The sequence below is a fragment of the Myotis lucifugus genome, unplaced genomic scaffold (assembly GCF_000147115.1).
Source record: "Myotis lucifugus unplaced genomic scaffold, Myoluc2.0 scaffold_8, whole genome shotgun sequence".
NCBI classification, from domain to species: domain Eukaryota; kingdom Metazoa; phylum Chordata; class Mammalia; order Chiroptera; family Vespertilionidae; genus Myotis; species Myotis lucifugus.
This window is the reverse complement of record NW_005871056.1, coordinates 7858859-7873200: the sequence shown is the minus strand read 5'-3', so window position 1 is coordinate 7873200 and position 14342 is coordinate 7858859. Positions and strand designations below refer to the sequence as shown.

Here is a 14342-nt window from a genome sequence, read left to right as displayed (position 1 = left end):
TGGAGATGGAATCTGCAACCATGGCATATCTGGACAACACTTTTAACCAACTGAGCTACCCAGCCAGGGCTGATCTAGTTAGTCTTAGTTTATGCTCTATGAATCTTTTCACAGTTATCGAAGAAGCATCCTTTGAATTTTCTATTCCTTCCCTTATGTTTCCCTTTATTACCAGATTAAATCTTATATCTTTCTTTAAAGATTTAGTATAGATTTTTGCTTCTCTAGAAAGTTTTTCCTAACCATTATCACTTTCTATTCCTGGCTAACATGTGAGTTCCTCTTCTCTCCCCTCAACACATTACCCCATGTATGTATACTTTATCAGACCAATTATTAAATTATTATAATTGTTACTAATTTGTCTTTTCAGTTGATTGTTCTCTGAGATGAGGGAATATGTTTGTTTTTAAGCCCCTGTGTCTAGCACTAGGCTTAGATACTGAATAAATATCTGTTTTAAGAACAGAGTTCAGACAGTGAACATTTGGTAATAGTGTCTTTTTTTTAAAATGGTTATTATTTTAAATTTCCATACATTTATGCCTTTAGGCTAGGATGATGTATTTCTTTTTTTTTTTTTTTTTTTTTTACCAAATGTTATTTTATATATGCTCCTTAATTCTATAAAACTTTTGGCCTATAAGCTATGATACATATTGTATGATATAAACTGTACAAATGTAAATTATGTCTTATTTGTTTGAATTTTTTTATTTGATACAGATAGTCGTACAGGCATTGCAGTGTTCCCATTACTCGATTCTTTGGCAGTTGGTGAAAATTACTGATGGTTCTCCTTCCAAAGTAAGTAAGAGTTTCTGTAGGCAGAAGAGTTATTACTAAAATAAAATAACCTCCATTCATTTATATTTAATAAGTTATTGTTATTAGTTACAGCAAATTATCTTGACTAAAACATAAAATAATTTTTTTGTTATCAATTTTTGTTTTATCCTATGAGTTAAGTGTATTTTATCTTTTTGGAAGATAACCAGTCTTCAAGCAATAGATATATACTTTTATTTGTACAAAAGTTAAAATTCTTATAGGAAATAACCATTGTAGAAACCAAAAGAGGTCTGATAGGTAACATGCTATAAAAAATAGAGTAATATTGGGAGATAATAGTATGCAGCTTTCAGTTCTGGCATCATGGCACCTTGGGACTCAAACTGAACAACACTCTTGTTAAAAACAACTCTAATTATTGGATAATTGTTTTTTAACTTTTAATTTTTGACTGACCATGCAAAACAAAAAGGTACAAACCAGATATTAAATGGAACCAGAATTCAAGAGAGTCAGCAAAGCACTGAAGCCTACTTAACCTTAAGGATCTTTTCTAATCTAGACAAATTATAAGGCCCTCCCAAGGTGGAATGTCTTACAGGTAGCACACCTCCCTGAAAATTTGGGGTCCTAAAGAGCTACTCCCAGCTCAAGGGTAAATTAGAAATAAACCCACACCAGCTCCATGAATGGAGAAATACAAGGAAAACAGCCTGTCTTAAATTTGTCACTGATTAAAAGGGAGAAAACAGGTGTCCCAGTAAGATCTATAACCATGAGCTGGCTTTCACATAGGTTCTCACCCTAAAATTATACTACTTCAGTGGTCCATTAAAAAATAAAAAACGAGATTTTGATTTAAAAAGTCTATATCGCTCTTGAAATGAGAGCGGCTTGAACATATGAGTAAAGAGCAAACACTTGATAAAGAACCAAATCAAAATATTAGGATGTTTACATATCCTCATCTTAACAAAACAGAAGCTGTTCAACCAATAAAGAAGGTCAATAATACATTTCTATACAGAATCAATAACTTGAGATGAAGCATTTTTTTTCTCAGAGAAAGATTTTTTTTAACCTTATGATTAAAAATTTGAGGAATTCACTGCCTTTAGAAAGTAATTGGGAGTTTTTTGTTCTTAATTAGAAGAGTAATGATATATTGGTTAGCTTCCTGGTTGTTTTTATTTTATTTTATTGACAATTTAGTCTTGATAAGCAAAAACTAAAGTTAACCTTTTGTAGTAACCAAAGCCACTTGAAAATTGCATTACATCCTCATGTTTTTTAAAATGTTCGTTAATTTGGTCAAATTAACGGAGATTGAATATATGTAAGTTAAATTTTGATAACAAGAGTTTATTATATGTTACACACAATTAACTTCTATTCTAATTTATTCTGGTTGGTTTTGTATTCTTTTTTTTCCCACTGAGGTCATTTTGCTTATCTGAGGCACAGATTTTTTGATTGTCATTGCAAGGAGAGCAATGCAGATTTTGTGGCCAGCACTGATTTCTTTTATGCTAGAAACAATGATATAGCATCTTTTTTTTTTTTTTTATAATCCTCACTTAAGGATATTTTTCCATTGATTTTTAGAGAGTGTGGAAGGGAGAGGGAGAGACAGAAACACCGATGTGAAAGAGACACATTGATCTGTTGCCTCCCGCATGACCCCAACCAGGGCTGGAAGCCTGCAACCGAGGTACGCATGCCCTTGACTGGAATCAAACCCAGGACCCTTCAGTCCACAGGCCGATGCTCTATCCACTGAGCCAAACTAGCTAGGGTGCTATAGCATCTTTTAGGTGTTTTCATTATTCGGTTGATTTCTATTTATAGGTTTTTGTTCATTTATATAATAAGTGAAATTCTTACATAGGTGTCTCTCAAGTTATTCTCACTTTGAAGTTGTTGATAATTTTTCTTTCAAAATATATTTAGTAATTATTGTGTTCAGTTGTGTCTATAAAGTGGTTTTCTAAGTGATAATCTTAAAAAGCATGAATCTTTAAGATACATGCAAACTTAAAAAAATTAATCTTTCATTGCTAAGATTCTTTTAAAACAATTATTTTAATGACTCATATAATAATTACTAGATTAGGAATTTTCAAGCTTTCTATATAGGATATCTTTGAAAATTTAATAGCCACATACATAAGCTTTGTACACATATAATTTATATTACTAACATCCCAATTGATAACATATTGATAACTATAGTTCTAGCCGGGGACTATATTGCTATGCAAATAATCTTGAGGCAAGTCACTTATATTACAGAGACACAGACAACAGCATGGTGATAGCCAGAGGAAAAGGGATGGGGTTAGGTGGAAGAGGGCAAAGGGGTGATAAATTGGGACAGAAAGAGACTTTAGTTTGGATCATGGCCACATGATGCAGTATGCAGATGTTTTGTTGAGTTATACACTTGAAACATGTATGATTTTGTTAAACAATGTCACCCCAGTGAACGCAATAAAAAGAAAAATTTAAAGCAGACAACTTATGTCAAAGCATTTACATCGATTGTAAAGTGCTTTCCAGATACTAATAACAATCTTAAAAATCACTTACCTGTGTTTAAGGTTACTTATTTATAAAATTGAAAGTTGTATTGTGCCAACCTTTTCTGTCTCTAAAATTCTGTAATCTATGTTATGATTAATAACTGCTATATTAAAGATGTCTGGGTAGATATACTAGAATCTTAACAGTGTTTATCTCTGGGAAATAGAAATTCTTTGGGGGCAGACATAAGAAGAAATTTACTTTTCACTTTATACCTTTTGATACTGTTTGAGTGGTAGTTTTGTTGGTGATTCTTAAAAGTGATAATTTTATCACAAAAATTAATTTTTTAAGACTACTAGTACAAAAGCATCTTGATTCTCCATTCTAAACTTAGGTCTGATTTATCACATATAATTCACAGTTGTTGAACTTGAATACTAGAAAAATGCTTAGTGTGTTCTATATCTTATTTGCAATAATAGCATTATTCTTTTGTTTATAAATGTAATATTAGCGCTATCAGAGAATTTAGAAATTATTTGATGAAACCTGTTCTTTTTAGATAAGGCCTACAGGGGGAGATTGTTATTAACACTGTTGATGTTTTACTATTTTTTAATACATATTTTTATTGATTTCAGAGGAAGAGAGAGGGAGAGAGAAATAGAAACGTCAATGATGGGAGAGAACCATCCATCGGCTGCCTCCTGCATGCCCCCTACTGGGGATCAAGCCGGCAGCCTGGGCATATGCCCTGACCAGGAATTGAAATGTTACCTCCTGGTTCAGAGGTCATTTTGTAAATCACTTTAATATAAATGCTCTAAATTAATTAAATCTTCATTTTATAAAGTAGATATTACCATAGTCTTATTTTACAGATAAGGAACCTGATTACTTAGAAAAATTGGACTTGCCTAAAATTATAAGTCTTTTGAATCTCACTCAATCTAGTTGTTTTTCTGTTAACATTCTTTAAATTCTTGTATTATTAAGCTTTTAATACAACTTGTTCTAGAGAGTTTTATTGTGGCTTTTTAAAAATTATTTTCTAAAGGCTGGCATGTTGGTTGACTTCTCACTAAATACAAATGTCTGTTAATCAGTTAGGTATATTGAAAAATTATGTCATAAAGCCTTTTTTTTTCATCATTCTGTATCTATAAAGGCATTTGAATGAAAAGTTACTATGGTTTTAAATGGCTTATTTTGTAATGCCAGTGGTTTAAAGTTAAAACATATGGAGGACTTTGGTAATGATGCACCTAAAATATTTTTCCCCTCTGTTTTCTAAAATTTAAAAGTAATTCAGTAGGCTCTTGGGGTCTAAATATTTAATTTATAATGTAGATTATTTATAGACAACTTGAAAATCTTACTGCATTAATTAATATTTCTGTTGTTGAAGTATTTCAAACATGTCAAACTCAAAGGCTAACACGGGCCAAATAAACAAGGTTTAAGTTTATGTGGGCCACAAAAAAACAAAAGCTTCAATTTTCATAGAAACGTAGGTTTATTTCGATAGAAACATGCTGAATACAAAGGGCTGAAATAAATGAGTAATCGTTAACAAAATAGAACATTTTAATAAAAAATAGTATTTTTTTTCTTGAACATTAACTTACCAGACACTGAATAACTGCACAAATTAATAAACAGCGCAGATAAACCTGTTTTTCTTGTTCTCCTAAAGTGAAATATGTCCTGTTGCGCACACCAAACAAGTCAGTTCAAGACTAATGATGGGGCGATCGGCTGCTAAAATATTCGCTGCTAGTATTAGTAGAGAGAAATGGTGCACCTACGTGTAAGGCGCATAAGAGAAATGAATGCAACATGATTATATATAATAATCAGTCATTAGCGAACATTGTAGTTCGTTATTAATAATTATGTATTACAGAATATTGTAAAAATGAAGTTACGAAATTTTTATTAAAACGTTTCTTACATATCGTTTTATTGGTTGGGCCGCAAAAATATTCATTGTGGGCCTCATGCAGCCCGTGGCCCGTGAATTTGACATGCTTGAAGTATTCTATATGATAAAAGGCTAATATGCAAATCTACCGAGTGGCAGAACGACCGGTCACTATGATGCACACTGACCACCAGGGGGCAGATGCTCAATGCAGGAGATGCCCCCCAGTGGTCAGTGTGCTCCCACAGGGGGAACGCCACTCAGCCAGAAGCCAGGCTCACGCCGCAGCAGCACTAAGGCTGTCCAACTGACGGCTTAGGCCCACTCCCCGCCATCAGTTGGACATCCCCCAAGGGCTCCTGGACTGCGAGAGGGCGCAGGTCGGACTGAGGGGAACCCCCCCAACCCCAGTGCTCGGATTTCATGCACCTGGCCTCTAGTTATGTTAATAATATGGAATGAGCCATTTAGCTAGTGAAGGAGCTAACCAGCTGACCACTGTTTTTCTCTACTCATTAGTACATTTATAGAAACTCCTTTACTGGTAAATCTCTGAAGAGGTCACTTGCCATCTTTAGTTAATAAATTATATGTGTTAGTTTTTGGTGTAAAATATAAGGTAAAGTGCTTTTCATAAAGTTGGGCTTTCTTTCTTGAGTACATGTTCATTGTTAAAATAAATTGTCCTAATTTTACTACCTGTAGGTAACCACTGTTAATATTTTGGTATATTTTTTTTTTAGTGTTTTCTTTTTACATATTTTTCAATCTTATTGAAATCATAATGTATATACAATTTTATGTCTCCTCTTCAATTAACATGGGATTTCCTTCAGTTATTAAAAGAAATGTCGATAGATATTTTTTTCTGTATGCATTTGTCCATCGTATAGCTATACCATAATTAATTTTACCATACCACTCTACTCTCTTTGATGTTTAGGTTGTAAACTTTTTAACTAATAAAATTAATGTCATGATCGGCATTTTGGTGCAAAAGCTTGTTCCGTGTTTTAAATTGTTTTATCTTATAGTCTTAGAAATGGAATTTGTGGGTCAAAGATTATACTTTTAAGGTTCGATACATATTGCCAAGTTGTTTTTTAGACAGTACGTTCTAAAATTTATTTTTCGAATCTATTATATGAATGGTAGTTATATTTGAAGTTTAAATTCAAATTATAATTTAACTAAACGGTAAACACTATTTTATAAAATGAATATATGAGAAGCCTATATCAAGAACAGGATTAGATCTTTATTTGAAATGGAAGTGCACTGGGTTTCATCATTGGGTATTTCCTCTATTCCCCCTAATTTCCAGAGTTGAAGCTCTTTGGCAGTCTCACAGGTCATGCTCAGTATACTTTGTTCCGGTGCCCCCTAGTGCTGGTCCTGTAGAAGCAGCCTTCAGTTTCTCTCTAGCAGAAAACATCCTTCTTCTTCAGCTCCTTCTGGACATATACAAAGACTTTTAAAGAGCCAGGTAAATAAGAGTTAGGGCTAAAATCATGCCCCATTGCCTTTTTTGGCCTGGGGATCTAGAACTTAATTTTCCTACTGGGAGGAGCTGTCCTACTCTCTGTAATCTTAAATTTGCAGTGTTCTTAGCCTTACCCTGCATGTTTCTATTCTAGACAGCAGTAGGGAGGACCTGGGGCAAACATTCTTGCCTTCTGGATCCTGACCCTTTTCCTAATCCTTTAAATTAAAGAAAGTTAATATCCCTCAGGTAGCTACAGGTCAAATTATCATTGAGGTGTTTAGCTGTAAAATTTGTTCCATTGCCTTCTTAACTGAAGGGTCTCCTCTGCAAATTCCAGCTTGTTTAACCTCTAAACAGACTGGGGAAGAGCAGTGTTAGGGTGAAGGTGGCCAGACTCATGAGGAGATACACTTAACCTTGCTGTTCTTCATATAAGCATACATTCCTAGAAATGTACTAGAAATAGGCTCAAATATAAAATAATCAACAGACTACTTTTTATACTTCCCCCTTTCCTTTTCCCTCCCCAGTCCTTTAGAATGTCAATGAATAAGAATGAGATAGCTTGCTCAGGTCCTTGCCCCAAGTTCCTATAATATCAAAATACAGGTACCACTTCTTCACCTGCAGAGGGGGGAGGGAATGGGACCAAGAGTGGGAATAATAGCTATCCCTCTAGGAACAAATGTTTAGCAATGTTATAACCATTTTACTTTATTCTTTTTTTCTAGAATCTTTCCCATTACCTTTTATTTCTTGAGAATTCTATGCTCAATAACTATCTAGTTAGTTTTAAGCCTTCCCTATGAGTAGTTCATTACTTCAGAGTTGTTCTTTGATAATTGTGTTTTTGTTAATATTATATCTTACCTCAACTGCCTGATTGGTTGATCTAGGAAGGTTAGAGGTGAAAGATCCAAGTCTTGTTTTATATCCATTTCTTGTTTAGTGCTAAGAATTTTTTTTTTAATCTGAAATACAGAAGTAGATAGGAGTTTAGACCAAATTCTGAGCTTCTTCGGATTTTATCCAACTCTAAAATTCAAAAAGATCTTTGGAAGCCAGAAGTAAATATGTTCAATTTAGAAAAGAAATTACAAGTCATTATTCCAACATGCCACAGTGGCTCAGTGATTGAGCATTGACCTATGAACCAGGAGGTCATGGTTCAATTCCTGGTCAGAGCATATGCCCGGGTTGCAGGCTCATTCTCCAGTAGGGGGTGTGGAGGAGGTATCCCATCAATGATTTGCTCTCATTATTGATGTTTCTCTCTCTCCCTCTCCCTTCCTCTCTGAAATCAATTAAATATATATATGTGTGTGTGTATATATATGTATATTCATATATACATATATATATACATATATACATATATATGAATGCCATGCTGTGTTATGAATCTGTCTACTCCTGAGCCTCCAGTCTTGGAGTTGCTATTTGATAGGGAATACCCTTCTATCCCTTAAGGCTGCCTCAGTTTCACTAGCCTGTCCAGTTGGATGCTGTTTTTACTTACACAGGTCTTGAAAGCACCTTTTATAAATACTCAGACACCTTAGGATATTTAATACCTCATGATCTAAGTAATGAGCCAGGACTGAAAAGATTTGTTCTAAATGACAATTATTATAAAGTAATAATGTGTTTTAACTGAGCTTATCAGAGGTCTAAGGCAACATTAACAATTTAAACAAAACATAAAACTTCTTTCTTTCTTGTACAGGTATTGGATATTTTCTCTGCCAAATTAATGGTAAAAGAAGTTTACTTTCCTGTCAGGTCATTTATTTGAATAGAAAAGATATAGTTGTCTTAATATCCCCTGAGTGATATAGAAATGCATTTTCCTTCCTAAGTAGGTTTTTTTAGAAATGTTTTTCCCTCAGTGGCCATTCTATATATAATTACTAGGTATTTGTTAAGTGACTTTTTATTGCTGTCTCTCTCTCTCTCTCTCTCTCTCTCTCTATATATATATATATATATATATATATATATATATATATATATATGATATCTCCCAGTTATAAATAGTGTATATTTCCAGCATTTTTTTGTGTTGGAACATGGTCTTCAAAATTAAATCCAAGTTTGAATTTTGGTTCCATTTCTTACCACCTGTGATAAAGATAAGCAAGTTGCTTCACCACTGAACTTTATTTTCCTAATGTGTGATATTCACTGTTGGATGGGGTTGTTGGGAAGATTAAATTGAAAGAACTCGTTTCACGGCCGTGACTGGTGTTCTCAGTGGTTAGAGTGTCGGCCCACACACCGAAGGGTCACGGGTTTGATTCCCAGTAAAGGGCAAGTACCTGGGTTGCAGGTTCAATCCCCAGCCCTGGTTGGACACGTGCAGGAGGCAACCAATTAAGGTGTCTCTCTCGTATTAATCTTTCTCTCTCTCTCTCTCTTTCTCTCTCTCTCTCTCTCTCTCTCTCTCTCTCTCCTCCCTCTTTACCCCTCTCCCTCCCTTCCACTCTCTAAAAAAATCAATGGGGAAAATATCTTCAGGTGAGGATTAACAAAAAAGAAAGAAGTGTTTCAGTGAACAATAGCTGTTGTTCTGATGGCGTTAAATTGTAGTCCTAGTCTAATCTTCTCTTGTACCAAAAACAAGAATTGATACTAAGTGAACTATTATCATGTAAGGCTATAGGACTATGTAAACATGCTCAGGAGCTAGTGTACGTTTGGGATACAACAGCATAGATTTTGTCCTCCATGTGTATGTTGGAATAATTTGGGAATTCAGTTCTCTCACTTTGATTCTAACAGGTACTACTTTTCCCCTGTCCCTCTGATTCCTCCTTTATCTTTCTTCATCTTTGTACACTACAGGAAAGAGAAATCAGAAGATGTTTTGGAACTACAGTAGGCAGCTTAAGGGTTCCTGAATCATAAGTGAGTGGATTAGCCTTTGAGACAATGACAGGAGTCAGCAGGTGGAGATTCAAATAGTCAAGAACAACAACAACACTGAAAACTAGGTATTACATTTGGGGTTAAATATTCAATAGTTATTTTATTGTGTGTTCACGAAAGTAGCACACTCTCCCTACCCGTCCCCCACCCTCCCAACCCCCCCGCCAGAAAGAGAAGCTAATAGCCGTTATTCATATAAGAAAGCAATTTGAAAGGTATTGCATAGGGTCTATCTTACCACAATGGAAAGGCTTCTTGTCTCTTGGTCACTGATGTGTCCCCAATGAATGAATTTAGTTCCATCTGTTTTTATCATTTTTAGTATGGATACTGACTTAGTTGAGCCGAAAAATAATTTAATGAGCCTCGTTATGTGTCAGTAATTGTGCTAAGTACAGATAAATAGAACACTTTTGACATAAATGTCCAAACCTATAGAGAATTTTTATGAGTTTATTTGAGCCAATCTGAGAATAATTACCGGGAAGCAAAATCTCAACGGATTGAAAAAATGCTCCAGAGAATGAAGTTTTGCTGCTTGTTTTATACATTAGAATAAAAGGAGGAGACTTACAGAGGGTTACATGAAATCATTGGTAGTATATAAGGGGACAGGAGAAAGCAAAATGGGGAAATATGTGGGATTGGATAAAATCTTAAAATAGAGAAACATATTTTACATTGCTAGGTACAGAGTAGTTAATTAACTTTCATAGAACATAGAGATGGTTTTGGGAACAAGATAACGAGAGCCCTGGCCGGTTTTGCTTAGTGACTAGAGCATCAGCCTGCAGAAAGAAGGGTCCAGGGTTCAATTCTGGTCAAGGGCACATGCCCGGGTTGCAGGCCTGATCCCCAGTAGGGGGCATGCAGGAGGCAGCGGATCAATGATTCTCTCTCATCATTGATGTTTCTATCTCTCCCTCTCCCTTCCTCTCTGAAATCAATAAAAATATATATTTTTAAAAAGATAACAATGAGGGGATTCTGTATTCTTTTGCTCTGGTGCCAGGCAGTTGTGCCTTGAAAGGTCTAGAAAAGATTACTCTGACATATCAAAGGTATATTATCTTAGATGCAAAAAGGGTAGACAGTCTCACTTAAGGTAAAGATTGCCCTTTGTCAAGGAAGCTATAGGCCCTAGGATGTGACTACCCACCATGACCCGCTTTCAGTTAGGAATTTTTACATTCAGACTATCCTATGTGGTTATTTTCGGTCTCAGTTTTGTAAGTCCCGCCATGCAGGCTTCCTGTGAGCTTGTCGGGTTTAGTATCCAATACAGCAAGCATGTTAAACTTGAGGCTAGTGGGCTGCATGCCTTGCTGGCTGCGAGTTTGACATGCTTGCACTACAGTTTATGCCTCCAAAGAACTTAATAACCTAGTATAGACTGGACAGACTACAGTCTATGGGTCAAATCTGGCCTAAATAAAGTTTTAATGGAATACAGTCATGCTCATTCATTTATGTCTTGTTTATTTTATTTTTTTATATTTTTATTGATTTCAGAAAGGGAGATAGAGATAGAAACATCAATGATGAGAATCATTGATCGGCCGCCTCCTGCACGCCCCCTACTGGGGATCAAGCCTGCAACTGGAGCATGTGCCTTTGACCGGAATTGAACCGGGATTCTCCAGTCCGCAGGCCGACGCTCTATCCACTGTCAAACTAGCTAGGGCCACTTATGTCTTGTTTAGAGCTGCTTTCATGGTACAGTGGCAGAGTTAAGTAATTGGGACAGAGACTGTAAAACCTACAAAGCCTAAAATATTTACTGTCTGACCCTTTACACAAAAAGTTTGCCAATCCCTGGCCTAGTAAGTTAACCCCTTGGTCTTGTTGACCACACTTTGTCAATAACCCTATTTGCCTATTCTAGGTAACTAGAATAGTTTTGTGCCCCTTTTTTTTATTATGAAAAAAGGGAATCGAACCTTGTCCAGAATCGAACCTGGGACTCTTGAGTACACAGGCCGACGCTCTATCTACTGAGCCAAACCGGCTAGGGCTAGGATTATCTTAATGGTACTTCCTAGCTATGGACAAAAAAAAACCAAACAGCTAAATTTGGTCTTCCTCTAGACCAGCTGTGGGCAAACTACGGCCCGCGGGCCGGATTCGGCCCGTTTGAAATGAATAAAACTAAAAAAAAAAAGACCCTACCCTTTTATGTAATGATGTTTACTTTGAATTTATATTAGTTCACACAAACACTCCATCCATGCTTTTGTTCCGGCCCTTCGGTCCAGTTTAAGAACCCATTGTGGCCCTCGAGTCAAAAAGTTTGCCCACCCCTGCTCCAGACACACAAAATTGTGGTACAAAATGAAAAGGAATCACCCATTTAAAATCTGTACATATTTGTGTGTGTAGGAATGAAATTCTCTTTTCTCACTGACTACTATAATCATATTGAAATAGGTGGCTTTTAAGAGGCAGTCTTACCTTTAATATCTGTTTTGGTTTTGTATTGGTTTGAGAGAGAGAAACGTCAATTTGTTGTTCCACTTATTCATGCATTGAGTGGTTGATTTTTTTTTCTCACCTGTGGACATGTTCATTGATTTGAGAGAGAGGGGAAGGGAGAGGTAGAGAGAGAAAGGGAGAAAGAGAAAAATCGATGTGAGCAAGAAACATTGATCAGTTGCCTCCCTAAGCACCCCAACCTAGATATGTGCTCTTACCAGGACTCAAAACCTGCAACCTTTTGATGTATAGGACAATGTTCTAACCAACTGAGCCACCCGGCCAGGGCCATTGGTTGATTCTTGTATGTGCTCTGACCGGGGATCGAACCCACAACCTGGGCACATCCGGATGACACTCTAACTACTGAATTACCCAGCCATGGCCTCAAATTTTTTAAAGAGGTTCAGGATTTGCCATTTTAAAACTCTAGTATTAAATTACAAGTTTGATAGAATAAGCTTTATTTTTAATGCCCCTTGAAAAATAAGAATCAAGAGCACAAGAGAAACACCAATCTAAAAAAAACAACAAAAAAAACTGGCCCTGTTTTGGCAATCATAATTCTATTTAAGTCAAATGAAATATAGTAAGATCTCAGCACAATGAAGTAAAAAATCATGGAGTGAATAAAAGCAGTGTTCCAAAGTCCACAGGAAACATAAATTCCCACCTGTTCAAAGGGATTTACTCTATGAGATTAGCTAACTCTGTTAAATATACAGTATCTGCACATTTACCTAAACCTATTGGTATTTGTGTTTCTCTCAATGCAATTGTTGTTGTAAGAAGGTCCAAACCTGTAGTGAATTTTTAAAAATATATTTTTATTAATTTCAGAGAGGAAGGGAGACGGGGAGAGAGATAGAAACATCAGTGATGAGAATCATTAATCGGCTGCCTCCTGCATGCCCCCTACTGGGGATCGAGCTCGCAACCCAGGCATGTACCCTTGACTGAAATCGAACCTGGGACCCTTCAGTCCGCAGGCCAGTGCTCTATCCACTGAACCAAACCAGCTAGGGCCCTGTAGAGAATTGTTATGAGTGTATTTGAGCCAAACCAAGGACACATCAGGAAACACTATTTTAAATGCACCTGGGGACTACAGCTTTGCAGTTCTGTTTATACATTTGGAATCAAGGTGGGAATTTAAGAAAGACTACATAAAGGTGTGGGATAAAGCAAAACTGGGGGTAAGGGGGTGGAATCTGTATGATTGGGTTATAGGATAGTTGACAAGATTATGTGCTCCCTTGAGGATGGTTACACTTTGGGGATCTGAAAAGAGGGTTACTCTGGCATTGCAAAGGTGTGTTAGCCTAGGTACACAAGAACAATATACAGGGCTTTTTTATACCTACCAAGATCTGCAGTTAGGAATTTATGATCAAATCACCTTGTGAGATTAGTTGCAATCGGATTTATTGGAGAACCCTTTTTTTATCCACAGAATCTAATTATAATTGCATTAACTTTCTGGAGGACTCAAATAATATTTAGGTTGTATCCAAACTTTACTGCTAAAGAAGGCCTCTAGCTTCTGTTTCCTTGGTTGCTTCCTATTTTCAGTTTCTTCTTAAAATATTACTACTGATTAGTCATCAGTAGACTGCTTACTTAGTTATGATATTAAATTTACAACTCTTCAGGTGAATTGGCAAGTAATCATCTCTCAAATTCAACTGTTACCTTAGCATTTTCCATAATTCATATTTGTTTTATGATTGACTTTTAAAGGAATCTTTTGCCTCTAACTCCAAAGATAGCTGATTCCCTAGGCTGCTTCTTTGCACATTAACCAGGAATTTTAAGAGAATAAAGGAACATTAATACCTCCTAGCATCATTTTTAAGCTCTATTTATTTTTTGATAAGATGAATACATTACATATTTGTTCCTAGGGTTGTGGTATCGTCTGTGTACTTACATATCATTCACTAAATACAAACACCTGCCATGTACCAAGCACTATTCTAGGTACTAGCAATGGAACAGTGAACATTCATCCTTTGAATACTAGGAGGTTTACCAGTTAGCACTTAATTTGTCTCATTTGAATACCTAGGACAGTGATGGCGAACCTATGACATGCATGTCAGAGGTGACACGAGAACTCATTTTTTTGGTTGATTTTTCTTTGTTAAATGGCATTTAAATATATAAAATAAATATGAAAAATATAAGTCTTTGTTTTACTATGGTTGCAAATAT

General features: G+C 35.8%; 1 protein-coding gene across 4 annotated transcripts in view; it reads left to right on the top strand.

Moving 5' to 3' along the window:
• The window catches only part of STAG1 (stromal antigen 1), a 232057-nt gene that overhangs the window by 178303 nt on the left and 39412 nt on the right, over window positions 1-14342 (top strand). For all 4 annotated transcript variants that reach the window (XM_014450946.2, XM_023749568.1, XM_023749567.1 and 1 more), the window contains one exon: window positions 727-807. In XM_014450946.2, coding sequence (XP_014306432.1) covers window positions 727-807 — 81 coding nt within the window. The remainder of the gene's footprint in view (window positions 1-726; window positions 808-14342) is intronic.